General features: G+C 40.4%; 1 protein-coding gene across 3 annotated transcripts in view; it reads right to left on the bottom strand.

The window, feature by feature from the left end:
- LOC126291561 (zinc finger protein 544-like) overlaps positions 1 to 15554 on the bottom strand; it is a 164357-nt gene that overhangs the window by 19937 nt on the left and 128866 nt on the right. For 2 of the 3 annotated variants that reach the window (XM_049985077.1, XM_049985075.1), the window contains one exon: positions 8318 to 8367. In XM_049985077.1, coding sequence (XP_049841034.1) covers positions 8318 to 8367 — 50 coding nt within the window. The remainder of the gene's footprint in view (positions 1 to 8317; positions 8368 to 15554) is intronic. The other variant, XM_049985076.1, reaches the window with a different exon arrangement.

Genomic DNA, 15554 nt, shown 5'->3' with positions numbered 1-15554 from the left:
TCTGTGAAACAGCTTTGGAAAAAGATATTTAGTATTTCGGCCTTTAGTCTGTCATCCTCTGTTTCAGTACCATTTTGGTCACTAACTATTTAAACAAATATCAAACATCAGGCTGATAATACAAAAAGAAATGGAGCAGACTCTAAAACGTAGTAGCGTAACACCTCAGAAAAATCCGACCAGAAAGATGAGATAAGCAAAGTCCTCGACCCCAGACAAGTAGGTACTCACACATGTTTACAAAAGCTACAGGGAAACAACACAAAACCGATTCCACTTTATACCGCAAAGGAAACTAACAGCACACATCTTCGTGGAAGCGCTAAAAAACATTCACAGCGTCCCAAAAGAGCCGAAACTCGACGTAAAAAACAGCCCCGATCTACGCTACTACCGAACAGCGGCAAAAACTTCATAGTGGCGTCCTACACCGAACCTGCTCCCCCCCTCCCCCCTCACGCCCTCACCGCCGCGCGACCCTGCCACTCGAGCGTTTGAGATATGTCCAAAATTTAAAAAAAAAAAATTGATTTTTCAGAAATATGTTCATTTTTAGCGCATATTTTTCTTAAGAGTCTAGTATATATAACATATATGCTCGATGAGATGTAAGACATCTTATTTGGTCTTATGTGTGTAAAAGTACAGTGCCACGTGTCTTCACACAGCATTCTTCTATCGCCCTCACTGTATTTCGCTCTGTGGAATTGAAACGCATATATTTTGTAATGGAGGCCATCGAACCGATATTCAGAGGAAATTAAAACGTCCTGATGACAGGAGCTTAGTGACACCAGTAAATCGAATAAGAAAACGAGGCGGTTGTATCGTAAAGAGAAGATGACAAGCAATAAAGGGCCGTTCATGGCTCAGCTGTCTGCAGCTGACCAGTTCGCCCCGCACAATGACTCACTGTGCTTTTGTTCACTGCCAGGTCTCTTGTAGACATATAATGTCTGTTATGCACTGGTTATTCGCCAGAAGAAAGTCAATGATAGTTCTCTGCTTGGAGTGCACTGTACTGCGTCAAAATGTTGGATATGTTTTTGTGGATTACTTGTCACCTCCACATTTTTGCAATGTTACGTAAATAATCGTAAATTATGAAAGAAATTAATTCAAAATTATACGCGGTTACGAGGATGGCTGCTTCTAGGAAACCGACGCAGCAAAGCAGAGAGGATGTGAGCCCGCAACTGCGGAACCCAGAGATGAGCTACTGGCGCTGCGATCTGGCCGCTGAAAGATTTGCCGACAGCCATCCAGTACAATGAAGTAATTATTGTAAAACGTACGTATCGACACATGTTTGTCTAAAAGTAGGGTTCCTAACGTAATCAACATTAAGAGACAGCTAGTTCTTTCTCCACCACTACACAGTGCAGATCGTCCTAGGCGAGGACTTGGGTCAAGAACTTTATGATAAGGAGTGGTAAGCCTAGAACAGATTACTTTTATTCAGAAACGGAAATGTCGATGCGTGATAGCTCATGCTACAGCTAGGAAGATCTTTTTAACCGCTGATGCGAATAAGCTGATACATACAAAAAGTTTAGCTTCTGCAGTTCTTACTAATTTTCGGTGTTTTTGGTATTCTGACTGGAGATGTTAAAAAGTCCAGAAGCATGTGCATCATGTCTGAGATTAATACTTCTGATAACTAAATCAAAACAATTTGGAATATTATTACAAGAGAGACAGGACAACCAAGAGTACAGGGTGACGGTATCACCATCAAAGCGGCATGGAAACTTGATAAACAACAAGCCGGAAGTCGAAAACATTTTGAATAATCATTTTTTAAATGTTGTAGAGAATAGAATCTAGATGTTCATTAGAAGAAGCAAGGCAGTTAACGGAAGAGGCCTTACCCACACCATTTGATACAATTGAAATTCCACCCATCTCTCCTTCTGAAATTAGGAAGATAATAAACTCTCTCAAGAATAAAAGCTCACATGGAATTGATGGCATTTCCAGCAGGATAATAAAAGCTTGTTCCCAAGAAATAAGTGGGATTCTTAGCCACATATGTAATAGCTCTTTTAAAGCGGGGTATTTTCCCAGATAGACTGAAGTATGCCATTGTTAAACCACTGCATAAAGAAGGGGATACGTCTGATGCCAACAACTACTTCCCAATCTCTCTTCTGACTTATCCAAAGTTCTTGAAAAAGTAATGTACTGTAGAGTAGCTTCACACCTTTGTAGAAATAAAGTTTTCACAAAATGTCAGTTTGGTTTCCAGAAGGGTTTTTCAACGGAAAATTCTATATATACTTTCACTAATGAAATATTAAATGCTCTGAGTAACCGGAAGTCACCTGTTGGGATTTTTTTGTGATCTATCAAAGGCTCTTGATTGTGTAAATCATGGAATACTTCTAGATAAGCTCAAGTACTCTGGTATGAATGGCACAGTGCTCAAATGGTTTAAATCATACCTAACTGGCAGAGTGCAGAAAGTTGAAATAAACAGTTCACATAATATGCAAAAAAACGGGTGATTTCTCAAACTGGGGAACAATCAAGAATTGGGTGCCACCAGGTTCGGTCTTGGGTCTTCTGCTGTTCTTAATATATATTAATGACTTGCCATTCTATATTCATGAAGATGCAAAGCTGGTACTTTTTGCCGATGATACAAGTATAGCTATCACACCCGACAGACAAGAATTAACTGGTGAAATTGTAAAAAGTGGTTCTCTGCAAATGGTCTCTCATTAAACTTGGACAAAACACAGTATATGTAGTTCCAAACAGGAAATGGAATGACCCCATTAATAAATATAGACTTCAATCGGAAATCGGTAGCTAAGGTAGAATATTCAAAATTTCTAGGTGTAAGCATTGATGAGGGGTTGAACTGGAAAAAACACACTGAGAATCTGCTGAAACGTTTGAGTTCAGCTACTTATGCTATTAGGGTCATTGCAAATTTTGGCGATATACACCGAGTAAATTAGCTTACCACTCTTATTTTCATTCTCTGCTTTCATATGGCATAGTATTCTGGGGTAACTCATGATTGGGTAAAAGAGTGTTCATTGCACAAAATCGTGTAATCAGAATAATTGCTGGAGCTCATCCAAGATTATCCTGCAGACACTTATTTAAAGAGCTAGAAATCTTCACTGTAGCCTCACAATACATATATTCACTTATGAAATTTGTTATTAACAATCCGAACGAATTCCAAAGTAATAGCAGTGTACATGGCTACAACACTAGGAGAAAGGATGATCTTCACTACTCAAGGTTAAATCTAATTTTGGCTCAGAAGGGGGTACATTATACTGCCACAAAAGTCTTTTGTCACTTACCTAATAACATCAAAAGTCTGACAGATAGCCATATAGCATTTAAAAGGAAATTTCTTAATGGCAACTCCTTCTACTCATTAAATGAATTTTTGGATATAGTAAGTGACTAATTTCCCAAGCCCACAAAAAAATTGAGTGTCATGTAATATTTTGTCTAAATTAATATCTTGTTTAGACACCTTTTATTAACCTGACACGTTCCACATCATTACGAAGTGTCGTATTCATGATCTATGGAACAAGTACTAATCTAATCTAATCTAATCTCTAATCTAGGTGTTATGGACATGGTCGGATGGAGTATCCGACTGGTTTCCTTTAAAGTAAATTTAGTGGATCTGCTGGTCCACTCAAAGGAAACAGTATGAGATTTCCTTTGACTTAACGGTTGTGGGTCCTCTGGGATTACTCGAGCAATGTGACGTCTTCACGTGTGTACGTGGTTATTGCATTTGATGCAACAGCCCCTGGTAATCAGTAAATCAGGAAACTTTGTGATGAAAGACTGCAGAAAGCGTTGAATAGTGGTATATCTGTGGTCTTCCCTTGCTTTGATGCTAAATTTCACTTAAAATTTGGAACTATCTTAGAAATCTGTACGTGTCTATTTTTTTAATCTGGTTATTGATGGAGGGACCGTTTTCAACTTTGATTTCTTTAGTGAAATTAGCAATCTGTCAACGCCTGACGTGGCTGAACATTATTTATATATTGTCTTAAAGTTAGTGTGAAGTGGCTGTCACACTTAGGAATTTTGTTTAATTTTTGTTGTTCTCTCAATTCCTTTAGAGGGAATTAAATTGGTTTGCTGGCACTCGGTCACTACCGTTTGTAAAAGGTGCAAAATAACAAACCTAATTGACAAAAATAAAGTAGAAATAAAAAATTAAGACCTTATAGAAATCAAAAACCCCAAATCAGTATTTCTTATTTCAACCTACAAGTTTGAAGAAAGATAAAGCGATATTTTTCGAGTGCGCTCGTCGTAAAGTGACACACTACAAAGCAATATGCGAACGGACTCTATGTAGGAAATCGAATACCTTGAGAAATATTAGAACAAGATTTTGTACAATAATTGCCCCGGTTGCTGCCCGCAGTGGGGCTGAGCCCTCGCCTGTGGTTGATTGGGAGGTCGTTTCAAGGCGTGGCAGGCAGCGAAAGGCGTCCACGGAGGCTGATCAGAAAGCCTCCCCAGTGCGTCTGACAAACCGGTTTCAGGCACTGTCTCCGGCTGAGCCAGATGCAGCTGCCTGCCCTGTTTCAGAGGATCATTCTCAGCCTTCAAGGTCCGGGCAATCGCAGAGGGTGGGCTTACTGGTAGTTGGGAGCTCCAATGTTAGGCGTGTAATGGGGCCCCTTAGGGGTACGGCGGCTAAGGAGGGGAAGAAATCCAGTGTGCACTCCGTGTGCATTCCGGGAGGAGTCATTCCTGATCTGGAAAGGGTCCTTCCGGATGCCATGAAGAGCACAGGGTGCAGCCAGCTGCAGGTGGTGGCACATGTCGGCACTAATGACGTGTGTCGCTTTGGATCTGAGGAAATTCTCTCTGGATTCCAGCGGCTATCTGATTTGGTGAAGGCTGCCGGTCTTGCTTACGAGATGAAGGCAGAGCTCACCATCTGCAGCATCGTCGACAGAACCGACTGCGGACCTTTGGTGCAGAGCCGGGTGGAGGGTCTGAATCAGAGGCTCAGACTGTTTTGCGACCGTGTTGGCTGCAGATTCCTTGACTTGCGCCATAGGGTGGTGGGGTTTCGGGTTCCGCTGAATAGGTCAGGAGTTCACTACACTCAGCTGGCGGCTACACGGGTAGCGGACGCTGTGTGGCGTGGACTGGGTGGTTTTTTAGGTTAGAAGGCCTCGGGAAAGTACGGGGTGGGCTGCAATGTCAAAGGGTGCATGGCAAATACAGGACGTGCTTGGATCAAGGAACAGTCGGAATTATAGTTGTAAATTGTTGTAGTTGCGCTGGAAAAGTCCCTGAGCTTCAAGCGCTAATAGAAAGCACAGAAGTTGATATCGTTATAGGTACAGAAAGCTGGCTAAAGCCTGAAATAAGTTCTGCAGAAATTTTTACGAAGTCTCAGACGGTGTTCAGGAAAGATAGATTAGGCAGAATTGGTGGTGGAGTGTTTGTGTCTGTCAGTAGTGGTTTCTCTTGTAGTGAAGTCGAAGTAGATACTCCGTGCGAATTGGTATGGGTGGAGGTTATACTTAACAGCCGAATTAAGTTAATAATTGGCTCCTTCTACCGACCCCCAGACTCCGATGATACAGTTGCGGAACAGTTCAGATAAAGTTTGGGTCTCGTAACAAATAAATACCCCACTCATACGGTTATAGTTGGTGGGGACTTCAACCTACCCTCGGTATGTTGGCAAAAATACTTGTTCAAAACTGGTGGTAGGCAGAAAACATCTTCCGAGATTGTCCTAAATGCTTTCTCCGAAAACTATTTCGAGCAGTTAGTCCACGAACCCACGAGAATTGTAAATGGTTGCGAAAACACACTTGACCTCTTAGCCACAAACAATCCAGAGCTGATAGAGAGCATCATGACTGATACAGGGATTATTGATCACAAGGTCGTTGTAGCTAGGCTCAATACAGTTTCTTCCAAATCCATCAGAAACAAACGCAAAATAATTTTATTTAAAAAAGCGGATAAAGTGTCACTAGATGCCTTCCTAAAAGACAATTTCCATTCCTTCCGAACTGACTATGCAAATGTAGACGAGATGTGGCTCAAATTGAAAGATATAGTAGCAACAGCAATTGAGAGATTCAATCTAAAATGAAATACTCTATGTATAGTGGGAGGTTATATTTAAACTGAAGGCGTTCCGAGTGCTGCAATGCTGGCTGTATACATCGGAAGACTCTGAACCATCGTAGGTACGTTAATTAATTGGAGCACTCGTGGAATATACTGAAAAAAAATAGTTTCACTTTCTACCACCAGGTAAAAATATGGAACTGTGAGAAGTCAGAATAAGAAATGTTTTCTCTTTTGACATCAGTTTGCTGTTTGTTAATTGGTGGTGCATGTTGATTTATTTTTAAAGTGATTGTAGGTGTAAAGGGTAAAGAAGCTTGAAGTTTTCCGAATGAAACGCAATAGGTTTTGAGAAGAAACGCCATGCACTGCTGGTAAAGTTGTTCTATCGAAACGGAAGCAACATCATCGGCGCACTGCGGGACTGTCACCAACAGAAACAGCTGCGAAGAAGATGGAAGGCGGGTTGAGTCAACACTTACGCCAACATTAGTATTCAATGAACTGTGGATGAAGCCCGACAAACGGGCATTACATGCATTGATCAAAAATGATAGTGCATTGAGAAGGCTAGTTTCTAGCTGAAATCTAGATCTGCCAATAGAAATTCGAAAGGACGACTGATAGCTGAAATTTATTATTTACAAATTAAAGTTCGCTTACAAATGAGTATAGACTGAAGAGTGCATCCACATTTACAAATGCATTTTCTGGTCTCATTACATGAACAATTTCAGCACAGACCCTAAAAATTTCAACGAATTTAGCTGTAAAAAACATTTGTCTGCTAAAAATATTCCACTTGTAAATTGTTCAGCCATCTTTGGAGATCCAGAAAGACTGATGGTTAAGTGTTCCTGTCCACCTTACTTACTGGTACCACATGGGTACCCTTACATAGTAAATCATTGTGGCGAGTAGCAGCGGTACTTGCTGACCTGATCCCACAATTAAGGATGTTGTTTCACAATTCTGGTCTACAGAGGAGACAGTACCGTTGTATACAAGTGTTGACTTTTCCCAGTGCCAGATTCCACATTTTTTTCAAGCTAAATATATCATCACCATTAATTAAATCATTTTTAAATGTATTACAATAACTCCCATGAAAACTGAGTCCCAGGAGGATGAAACAGACATTTGAATTTGGACGTTCGCACAGTCCATTGCGTGGTTTGCTTGTACACTGTGCTCTGCCATAGCACATTTCTCGGGCTGTAGCAGGTGAGTACAGCATCAATGTTTCATGTAATGATCTTGAACTGCACATAAAGTACATTGGATATCACACTAACAGAGAATCTTGTTCAAGCCTGGCTTCCATAGAACCAAGTCATCCTTCACAGAGTTGACAACTGTCACTACATTTGGTACCTGAAGCAAAATGCCGTTGACTATTATTAGATAGGATATGACTCATTTTAGAAGAGAGATTCTCTATGAACATAAGGGCAGTCATGGACATGGACCTTTCCACTTCAGCGTCTTGAGTCTTGGAGCTCACCTTTGCTTTTAATTGAAAAGCCTTGAGGATCTTCCATGGTTGAAGACAATTATCTTCAAAAACTTTTTGAGGAGTTCAAGTTCCTCCTGTAGATGGTCCTTATCAAATGATTGGCCCCTAAAAAAGTGTATTGGGGACACAGCTGTAGATAAAGACCTTATTAGCTGACATGCTAAAAGCACCAGTTCTAGGCTGCCAAATGGTTTACTATAATCTGAGACATTCAAAAAGGAGGTCATCTGTCCTTTTTCTGCCCCATGGCAAATTTTATGTTCGCATGAATGGAATTCAGATGGTCCAAGTATTGACAGAGTCTCTCCTCACCATGGAGTGGCATTACAAAAGTGTCATCCACATACCTTCAAAACATGACAGGCTTAAAACTTGCAGAACCTAACATGTTCTCCTCAAAATCTTCATGCAGGTCCACATCTTCCCAGAGGTTCACGTAAGTTAAAAGTTTGCAAATTCCCCTGTTCAATAGATAGTTATCATTTACAGGAAAAGATGCTGCTGTTGAAGAGGAATATGTCACCGACCGTGACTCAGCAGATCAAGTGTTTGAACATTATAGGCAATGGTCACCATAAGCCAATTCTCTGCATACATATGTGTATCGTCTTATTGTCTGCAACCCCGCTTACAATATGATGCTGTAAAACAACCCAAGCACGAAAAGAAAAAGAAATGATAGAAACAACTGTACAATACCTTTCTGCTTCACTGTCACTGCCTATTGACACCACTTCGTCATTGAGCTTCTGAAAGAAAGATTAACAGCATCTTTAATAGTAGTAGTAATAGTAGTAGTAGTGGTAATAATAATAATAATAATAAAGGAAGGGGATTTATCGACATAAAATACTACATTATGGACAGGTAGACAATTTAAGAAAATTCTTTATAGAAAAGCAGAAACTAGCAAAATACACAAAGCAATCACTCATATAACTACATCGGCTACACCATTGCAATTTCATAACCACTTCTACAACCCTTTAGATCACATAACATCAACAGATATGAAGAAACAAAATTGGAAAAAGAAAACACTACATGGCAAGCACCCGTATCATCTAACACAGCTACACATCGATCAAGACGCATCCAACACATGGCTAAGAAAAGGCAGTATATACAGTGACATGGAAGGATGCATGATTGCAATACAAGATCAAACAATAAACACCAGATATTACAGCAAGCATATTATTAAAGATCCCAATACCACAACAGATAAATGCAGACTTTGCAAACAACAAATAGAAACAGTAGACCACATCACAAGCGGGTGTACAATACTAGCAAGTACAGAATACCCCAGAAGACATGACAATGTAGCAAAAATAATACATCAACAGCTTGCCATACAACATAAACTAATAAAACAACACGTTCCGACATACAAGTATGCACCACAAAATGTACTGGAGAATGATGAATACAAATTATACTGGAACAGAACCATTATAACAGATAAAACAACACCACATAACAAACCTGACATCATACTCACCAATAAAAGGAAGAAATTAACACAACTAATCGAAATATCCACACCCAATACGACAAATATACAGAAGAAAACAAGAGAAAAAATAAAAAATACATCCCGCTGGCTGAGGAAGTTAAGGACATGTGGCATCAAGATAAAGTTAACATTATACCGATTATACTATCAACTACAGGATTCATACCGCACAATATCCACCAGCACATCAACGCAATACAGCTACATCCAAACTTATATATACAACTACAGAAGTCTGTAATTATTGATACTTGTTCAATTGCCCGAAAGTTCCGAAATGCAATGTAACATATACTGTACAGTTAAAAGGAGATCACGCTTGATCAAGGTCCGCATCACTTTCCATTTTTAACCAGACATAACGTCTGAGAAAGAAAAGCAATAATGATAATAATAATAATAATAATAATAATAATAAGATTCATTCCTACTATATGGTGCTAAAAGATGAACCACTTGTAAAATTAAAGAGGTCACTGTTCTGACAGTTAAAATGAGATTTCTGTCGAATCTCAAAAGATGTCATCTCTTACACTACTATGAAAGAACAACATATGGCAATAACTATATGTAAAGTCTGTGCCCCAAGATGTCTCATCTAATTACTCAAGTTGACTTCAATATGTACAATAGCAGTGGGAAGAAGGTTGCCAAATGTGAAAAAAGGAATTCCTGTGGCAAAGCTATGCAGGCTGACTGTTCAAAGCAATTGAGTGGCTCATAGAAATGGAACATATGAGGTCTAATCTTGGATCAGTGATGATGATCAATTACAATGAAATGTGAGTCTAATCCTGGGTCGCTTATAATGATTAATTATAATGAAATTGAAGTTCAAACTGAATAATACACATTTTGTCTGGAATTTTCTAATGGGTTTGGTGCAGCTTGTCACAATTTCCAGCCTGTTCATCTCAGAACAGCACCAACAACCAACCTCCTCAGTTATTTATTGTATGTATTGTAATCTCTATCATCCTCTGCAATTCTTGCCCTCTATAGCTTCCTGTACTATCACGGAAGTTGTTCCTTGCTGCATTTATGGTGCACTAAATGTCATATCGACTTTGTCTCAATTCGATATAAAATCACACTGTGTTTCTGGCAGGACATCTGGCAGGGCATAACAAAGTTATAATGAATTCTGGGAATTGGTAGGTGAGGGTTCTCGACAACAATGACTGCAAAACTCAGACCATCTTCATACCAACTCTCACTTATTGGTGGGAGGCCTGAAACTGAAATGACGAGACCGGTGTACCAACAACACCCTCCCGGAGGAAAAACATAACTACCAACAGGGAGGCCACCATTCCAACATACAAATTTTGATGGTATGACCACATCACCCACATGCCTGACACATCTACCAAAACAAATAATCTAATCCAAACACAAGACTGACTTCAAAAGCTGAAATGGTACAAAGACAATCAGAAGCACTTTTTAGAATAAGCCCAAATTGACACTAGTAATGGCGAAACCTCTGTCTCTGGTAGTCCAACACAGCATCAAACCGTTTACGATGCCTCAAAACACATCAAACAACAATAATGAAGACTAAAATCAGACAAGTGGATCCTTAGGAAAGAGCAAGAAACAAACAATCCACGGCAACCTATTGTCGGCATTGATAGAACATGCCGTCATTTCAGTAGAAACTGTGGTTCCAGAAATGAGCACCTCATTCAGTTGTGACCATACAAAGGGCAATGATTCCTGTGGAACACGAAAAAAAATACTCGTTAACAAGTCAATCCCCATTATGATGATATGACTCCTCACTGTCTTAATACATGCTGTAATCTTATCACTGCTTCTAGTAAGTATTCATTCCTCAACAATCCAGTGGAGAATTTCGCTATTTCTTACCAGTTCGCTTTATTTTCAGCATCCTTCTCGAGCACGACATTCCAACCACTTCCTATTCTTTTCTTTTCAGGTTTTTCACATTCCATGATTCACTTCAATACAATGCTGCATTCCGGACGTCAATCTCCTTCCTTCCTTTCTTCCTCAAATTACAACCGATTTTGGACACTGGAGGATTTCTTTTGATGGGGAATACCCCTTTTCTCTGTGCTAGACTGCGTTTTCTGCCGGGTGACACGGAAAAACGGGAGCATTTCCACAATCCAATAATACTAGAAGTGATGAAGGAAAAAAAATGCGTTCATAGAATTGAAATGTAACAACTTTGCCATTTACGAAACACTGATGGCATATATGATTTTTTTTAAAAAAACTTACGCCTTTTAGATGGCGACCTCCTGTAGGAATACATTCGTGAAATCTGCTGCTGAGATTCTTCATTGAGCGCCGCAACATCTCAGCTGGGATACTGTGAATTGCATCCAGAATTCTCTCTTTTAACTCACCTTGATCGAGTCGTGTAGACTTTGCTCCTGAGGTAGCCCCAAAAGAAGACATCGCAAACGGATAAATCTGGCGATCTAGGGAGCCAGAGAATGTTACCGAATCGTGAAGTCACATGGTTGCCAAACAATTCTTGCACATATGCCGTTGATTGCCGTGCAGTGTGTGATGTCGCTCCATCCTGTTGAAACGAGGCTTCTTGAACGTTTGGATAATTGTTCACTGAAGAGATAACAAAAGTTCGTAACATCTCCACGTGACGATCGGTATTTACAGTTATCGACACAATGGTCGGCGTATTACCGACGTAGGCCGGTGTGCTAGCCAGCCTAGATGTGGTTTTCAGGCGGTTTTCCACATCCCACTAGGTGAATACTGGGCTGGTCCTCACGTTCCGCCTCAGTTACCCGACTCGCAGACATCTGAACACCTTCGCACTATTCCATGGATTACACTAGACGCAGACAGCTGGGATACACTAATTCGGTCCCAGGGGGTATGGGGTGGCAGCAGGAGGAACATCTGGCCACCCCTTAACATTAACCTTGCCAAATTCAATCCTAACCATACCGACCCTGCTCAACCGCAGGACACAGGCACCATAAAAAGAAAAAAAGAACACATAAATTGCTAGATGACGCCATCCTTGGAAACTCGTCCTTATATCATACGTCGTAAGGTACATATTGGCTTGTCGCTTTCACAGGAGGTATTTGTTCACACTCCATAAAAGTCTGGAAGCAAACATTCTCGCACCGAATGTTCTCGAAACAACCGAGCCACATGCAGTATATAGCGGAAGCAAAGCCCTGCGGAGTGGCCTTTCGGTTTGAGGCGCCATGTCACGGACTGCGTAGCCCCTCGCGCCTCCCTCGGGCATGAGTGTGTGTGTTATTCTTAGCGTAAGTTAGTTTGAGTAGTGTGTAAGACTAGGGACCAATGACTTCAGCCGTTTGGTCCCTTAGGAATTCACACACATTTGAACATTTTAGGGAAGCAAAGTCGCTGCCAGGTAGTCAGTCAGAAAGCTACAATCGTCGCGATAACTTGGAAGTGATAAAAAGTGAACAACCGGACTTCAGTCTGTGTTGTGCTTAGTGATATTACAAATACGCACAATGTGACCATGTGTGTCGTAGTGCTAAGTGTACTAGTGTTGCATTTTTCAGTGCGAATAAAGCGTTGATTCGAGAATAATTGACACCTAATTTACCTACATCATAACAATATATAAAATGGATCGTTATGTAATAAGACAAAGAAAAGTAGAAACATCTTAAGATCCCAGTCACCATCCAGCTGCAGAAACACCACCAGATGTACAGGCAGAGGCCAGCATTTCATCGAAAGTTTCACATCAAAGTTCATCGACTGAATCCTTAAATCACACGGATATTGGCAATTATTTGGATATATTAGCGTCAGGAAATATTAGTAGTGATATAAAACACGAGGTTGACACAGCTCCGTTCTCACAACTGCATTAACTGTTCAATTTTTGTGAATAATAAAATGGTCGGAGGAAAGAAATCCAATACCGCCAAGAAACTTAACTGAACCACTAAAAAAATTTGCCAAACTTACCTAATAAATATGGTGATCTTAAGACTCACTCTCAGCTCATGTACCACGTTGAAGACCCAACAGATTTTAAATTATTTTTGGCGACAAGAGACAACCGGGAACTTGAGATCATAAATCAATTGTCAAGACAGAGAATGGAAAGCATTATGGCAAACAGAGTCCGTTTTTTACCTATAATAAAAAAACAGAGACTGTCTTGTACCTATCATAAAAACAAAAACAGTCTCGTACATACAATAAAAACAATCATATTTCATGGAAAGCAAAATATTCCTCTGCGGGGGCATGGAGTTGATGGGAGTCTATTAGAAAACGAAAATGATCGTGAACGTATAGTCAGTAACGAGGGAAACTTTAGAGCTCTTCTAAGATTTAGAATTGACGCTGGAGACTTGCAACTAAAACACCGCCTTGAGACGATTACAGCAAACGCCAATTACATAAATAAAACAACGTGTAACGAACTTATTTCATACTGTGAAACAGTGATGTTATCGAGAATACTGAAGGAAATCAAAGATTCTCGTTATTACAGCATAATCTTCCATAAGACTACGGACATAGCGCACATCGCCCAACTGAGATTAGCTGCAAGATATGGTGACGGCAAATTACAAGAAAGATTCATGGGTTTCGTTGACATCCATAGAGACAATGAGTTTAGTGGAAACTTTGACGATGAACGTCAAGAGAGTCAAGATGAAAAGCGTAGCGTTCCTGGAGAAGTATTAAGTTATTACGATTCTAAGGAGAATGGAAAGCCTTTCTCTGTCACTGGAGATCGCGCAGTGATGGTGCTCAGTTAACATGTCAGAACTGAAAGGAGCTGTGGCTACAATAGAAAGGAAAGCTATCAACGCGCAACTAGCACCGTTTCGAAGTCGTCAGCTGAACCTTGCTGTCTCTTGCATTTGCAAGTTACAACTATGAGAAACTCAAGTGGTACTACTGAAGAAGAAGTAATACCGTTCTTTACAGCGTCTGGCAAGCGGTTCGCAACTTTGAAGAGTCACTTAAACTCTCGCTGCAGTCACATTATCAAACGAGATGGGTTGAGCGATATGATCCTGTTATTCAATTCGTACCTGATCTCGGAACAGTTTGCAAAGTTTTTAGAGAAATACAGTGTTGGAGGGATAGAACAACGGCAGCCAAAGCCAATATTCTCCTTCGAGCTTTCTCTAATTGCGAGTTTATTATCACTCTGTTTACACTGAGTGACATTATGAGCATAACATATCCAGTCAGCAAAATCTTACAAGGCCATAGCTCGGACGTCGCGACGGCAAAAGCAAAATTAGATTCGACTCTCAAGGTGTACGATGGCATGAGAGCTAATGCTGATAGCGACTTTGCTCGTATTGTTGAAGAGGCTGGGTTGGTTTGAGGGAGGGGGGGGGGGGGGGAGGACACCAGACAGCGACGTCATCGGTCTCATCGGACTAGGGAAGGAAGTCGGCCGTGCCCTTTCATAGGAACCATACTGGCATTTGCCTGGAGAGATTTTGGGAAATCACGAAAAGCCTAAATCAGGATGGCCAGACGCGGGATTGAACCGTCGTCCTCCCGAAGGCGAGTCCAGTGTGCTAACCACTGCGACACATCGCTCGGTCTTTGTTGAAGAGGCGAATAGAGTTATAAAGAGTTAGACGTGGGGATGATTGTTCCTCGTATAATACAACAAAAATATTAATAACTATAAGGAATACAAAGTGCGTGGCTTTTTAGATATATTGAATTAATGAGATTATTTTTTCGGGACTCGGTCAAGCACAATGAGCTGGGCTACGTCTGTAAAAGGGTAAAGAATCCTTTCATATTAGTTACATCATAAGCGAAATAGCCCTCCTCTTATTGTAGGTTTATGCTTGCCAATTAATAATTCTGCGTCCGATCGCCGTATCTACCTACAAAATCTTGACCGTGTCCATGTTGCGTCAATCGGATCTTCATGAATTTTCCGAAGTACACAAGTGGGCTTCACTTCTTCTTATTACAGTACTACTTGAAATAATAACTCATACAATCTTTCAGTTGGTAAAATAATAATATATTCTTCTGTTCGATGCACATTGAAAATACATACTCTTCACTCATTCACATCGCCCAAAACGGCGGTCTACAACTACGCGGTAAGATAACGTGCGTGTACTCTCATTCACTAACAGAGAGCAAGTCCGTCCTCCTACTGAGGAAAGGAAAACATCTTATATTTTCTAACATTCGAAAATCAAAAATACATGACGGTAGGCAAAGGCTCTACGCTGGGTTACCGCTTCACCTTTTCTCTTTGCCTTTAAAGAAAACGAAAACATAAAAGTAAGAAATGCAAAAGGTTCATCATACTCGCTTTATATGCAAAGACATAGGAAAAACAGCGATCATAATGATGATGCTATGACATATTGGAAAAGAACTTTTTTCATTCCAACACTGGAACATGTTACAACTGACATG

Source organism: Schistocerca gregaria, chromosome 9 (genome assembly GCF_023897955.1).
Source record: "Schistocerca gregaria isolate iqSchGreg1 chromosome 9, iqSchGreg1.2, whole genome shotgun sequence".
NCBI lineage: Eukaryota > Metazoa > Arthropoda > Insecta > Orthoptera > Acrididae > Schistocerca > Schistocerca gregaria.
Note: the sequence above shows the minus strand (reverse complement) of the source record. Positions and strands in the feature narration are given on the sequence as shown.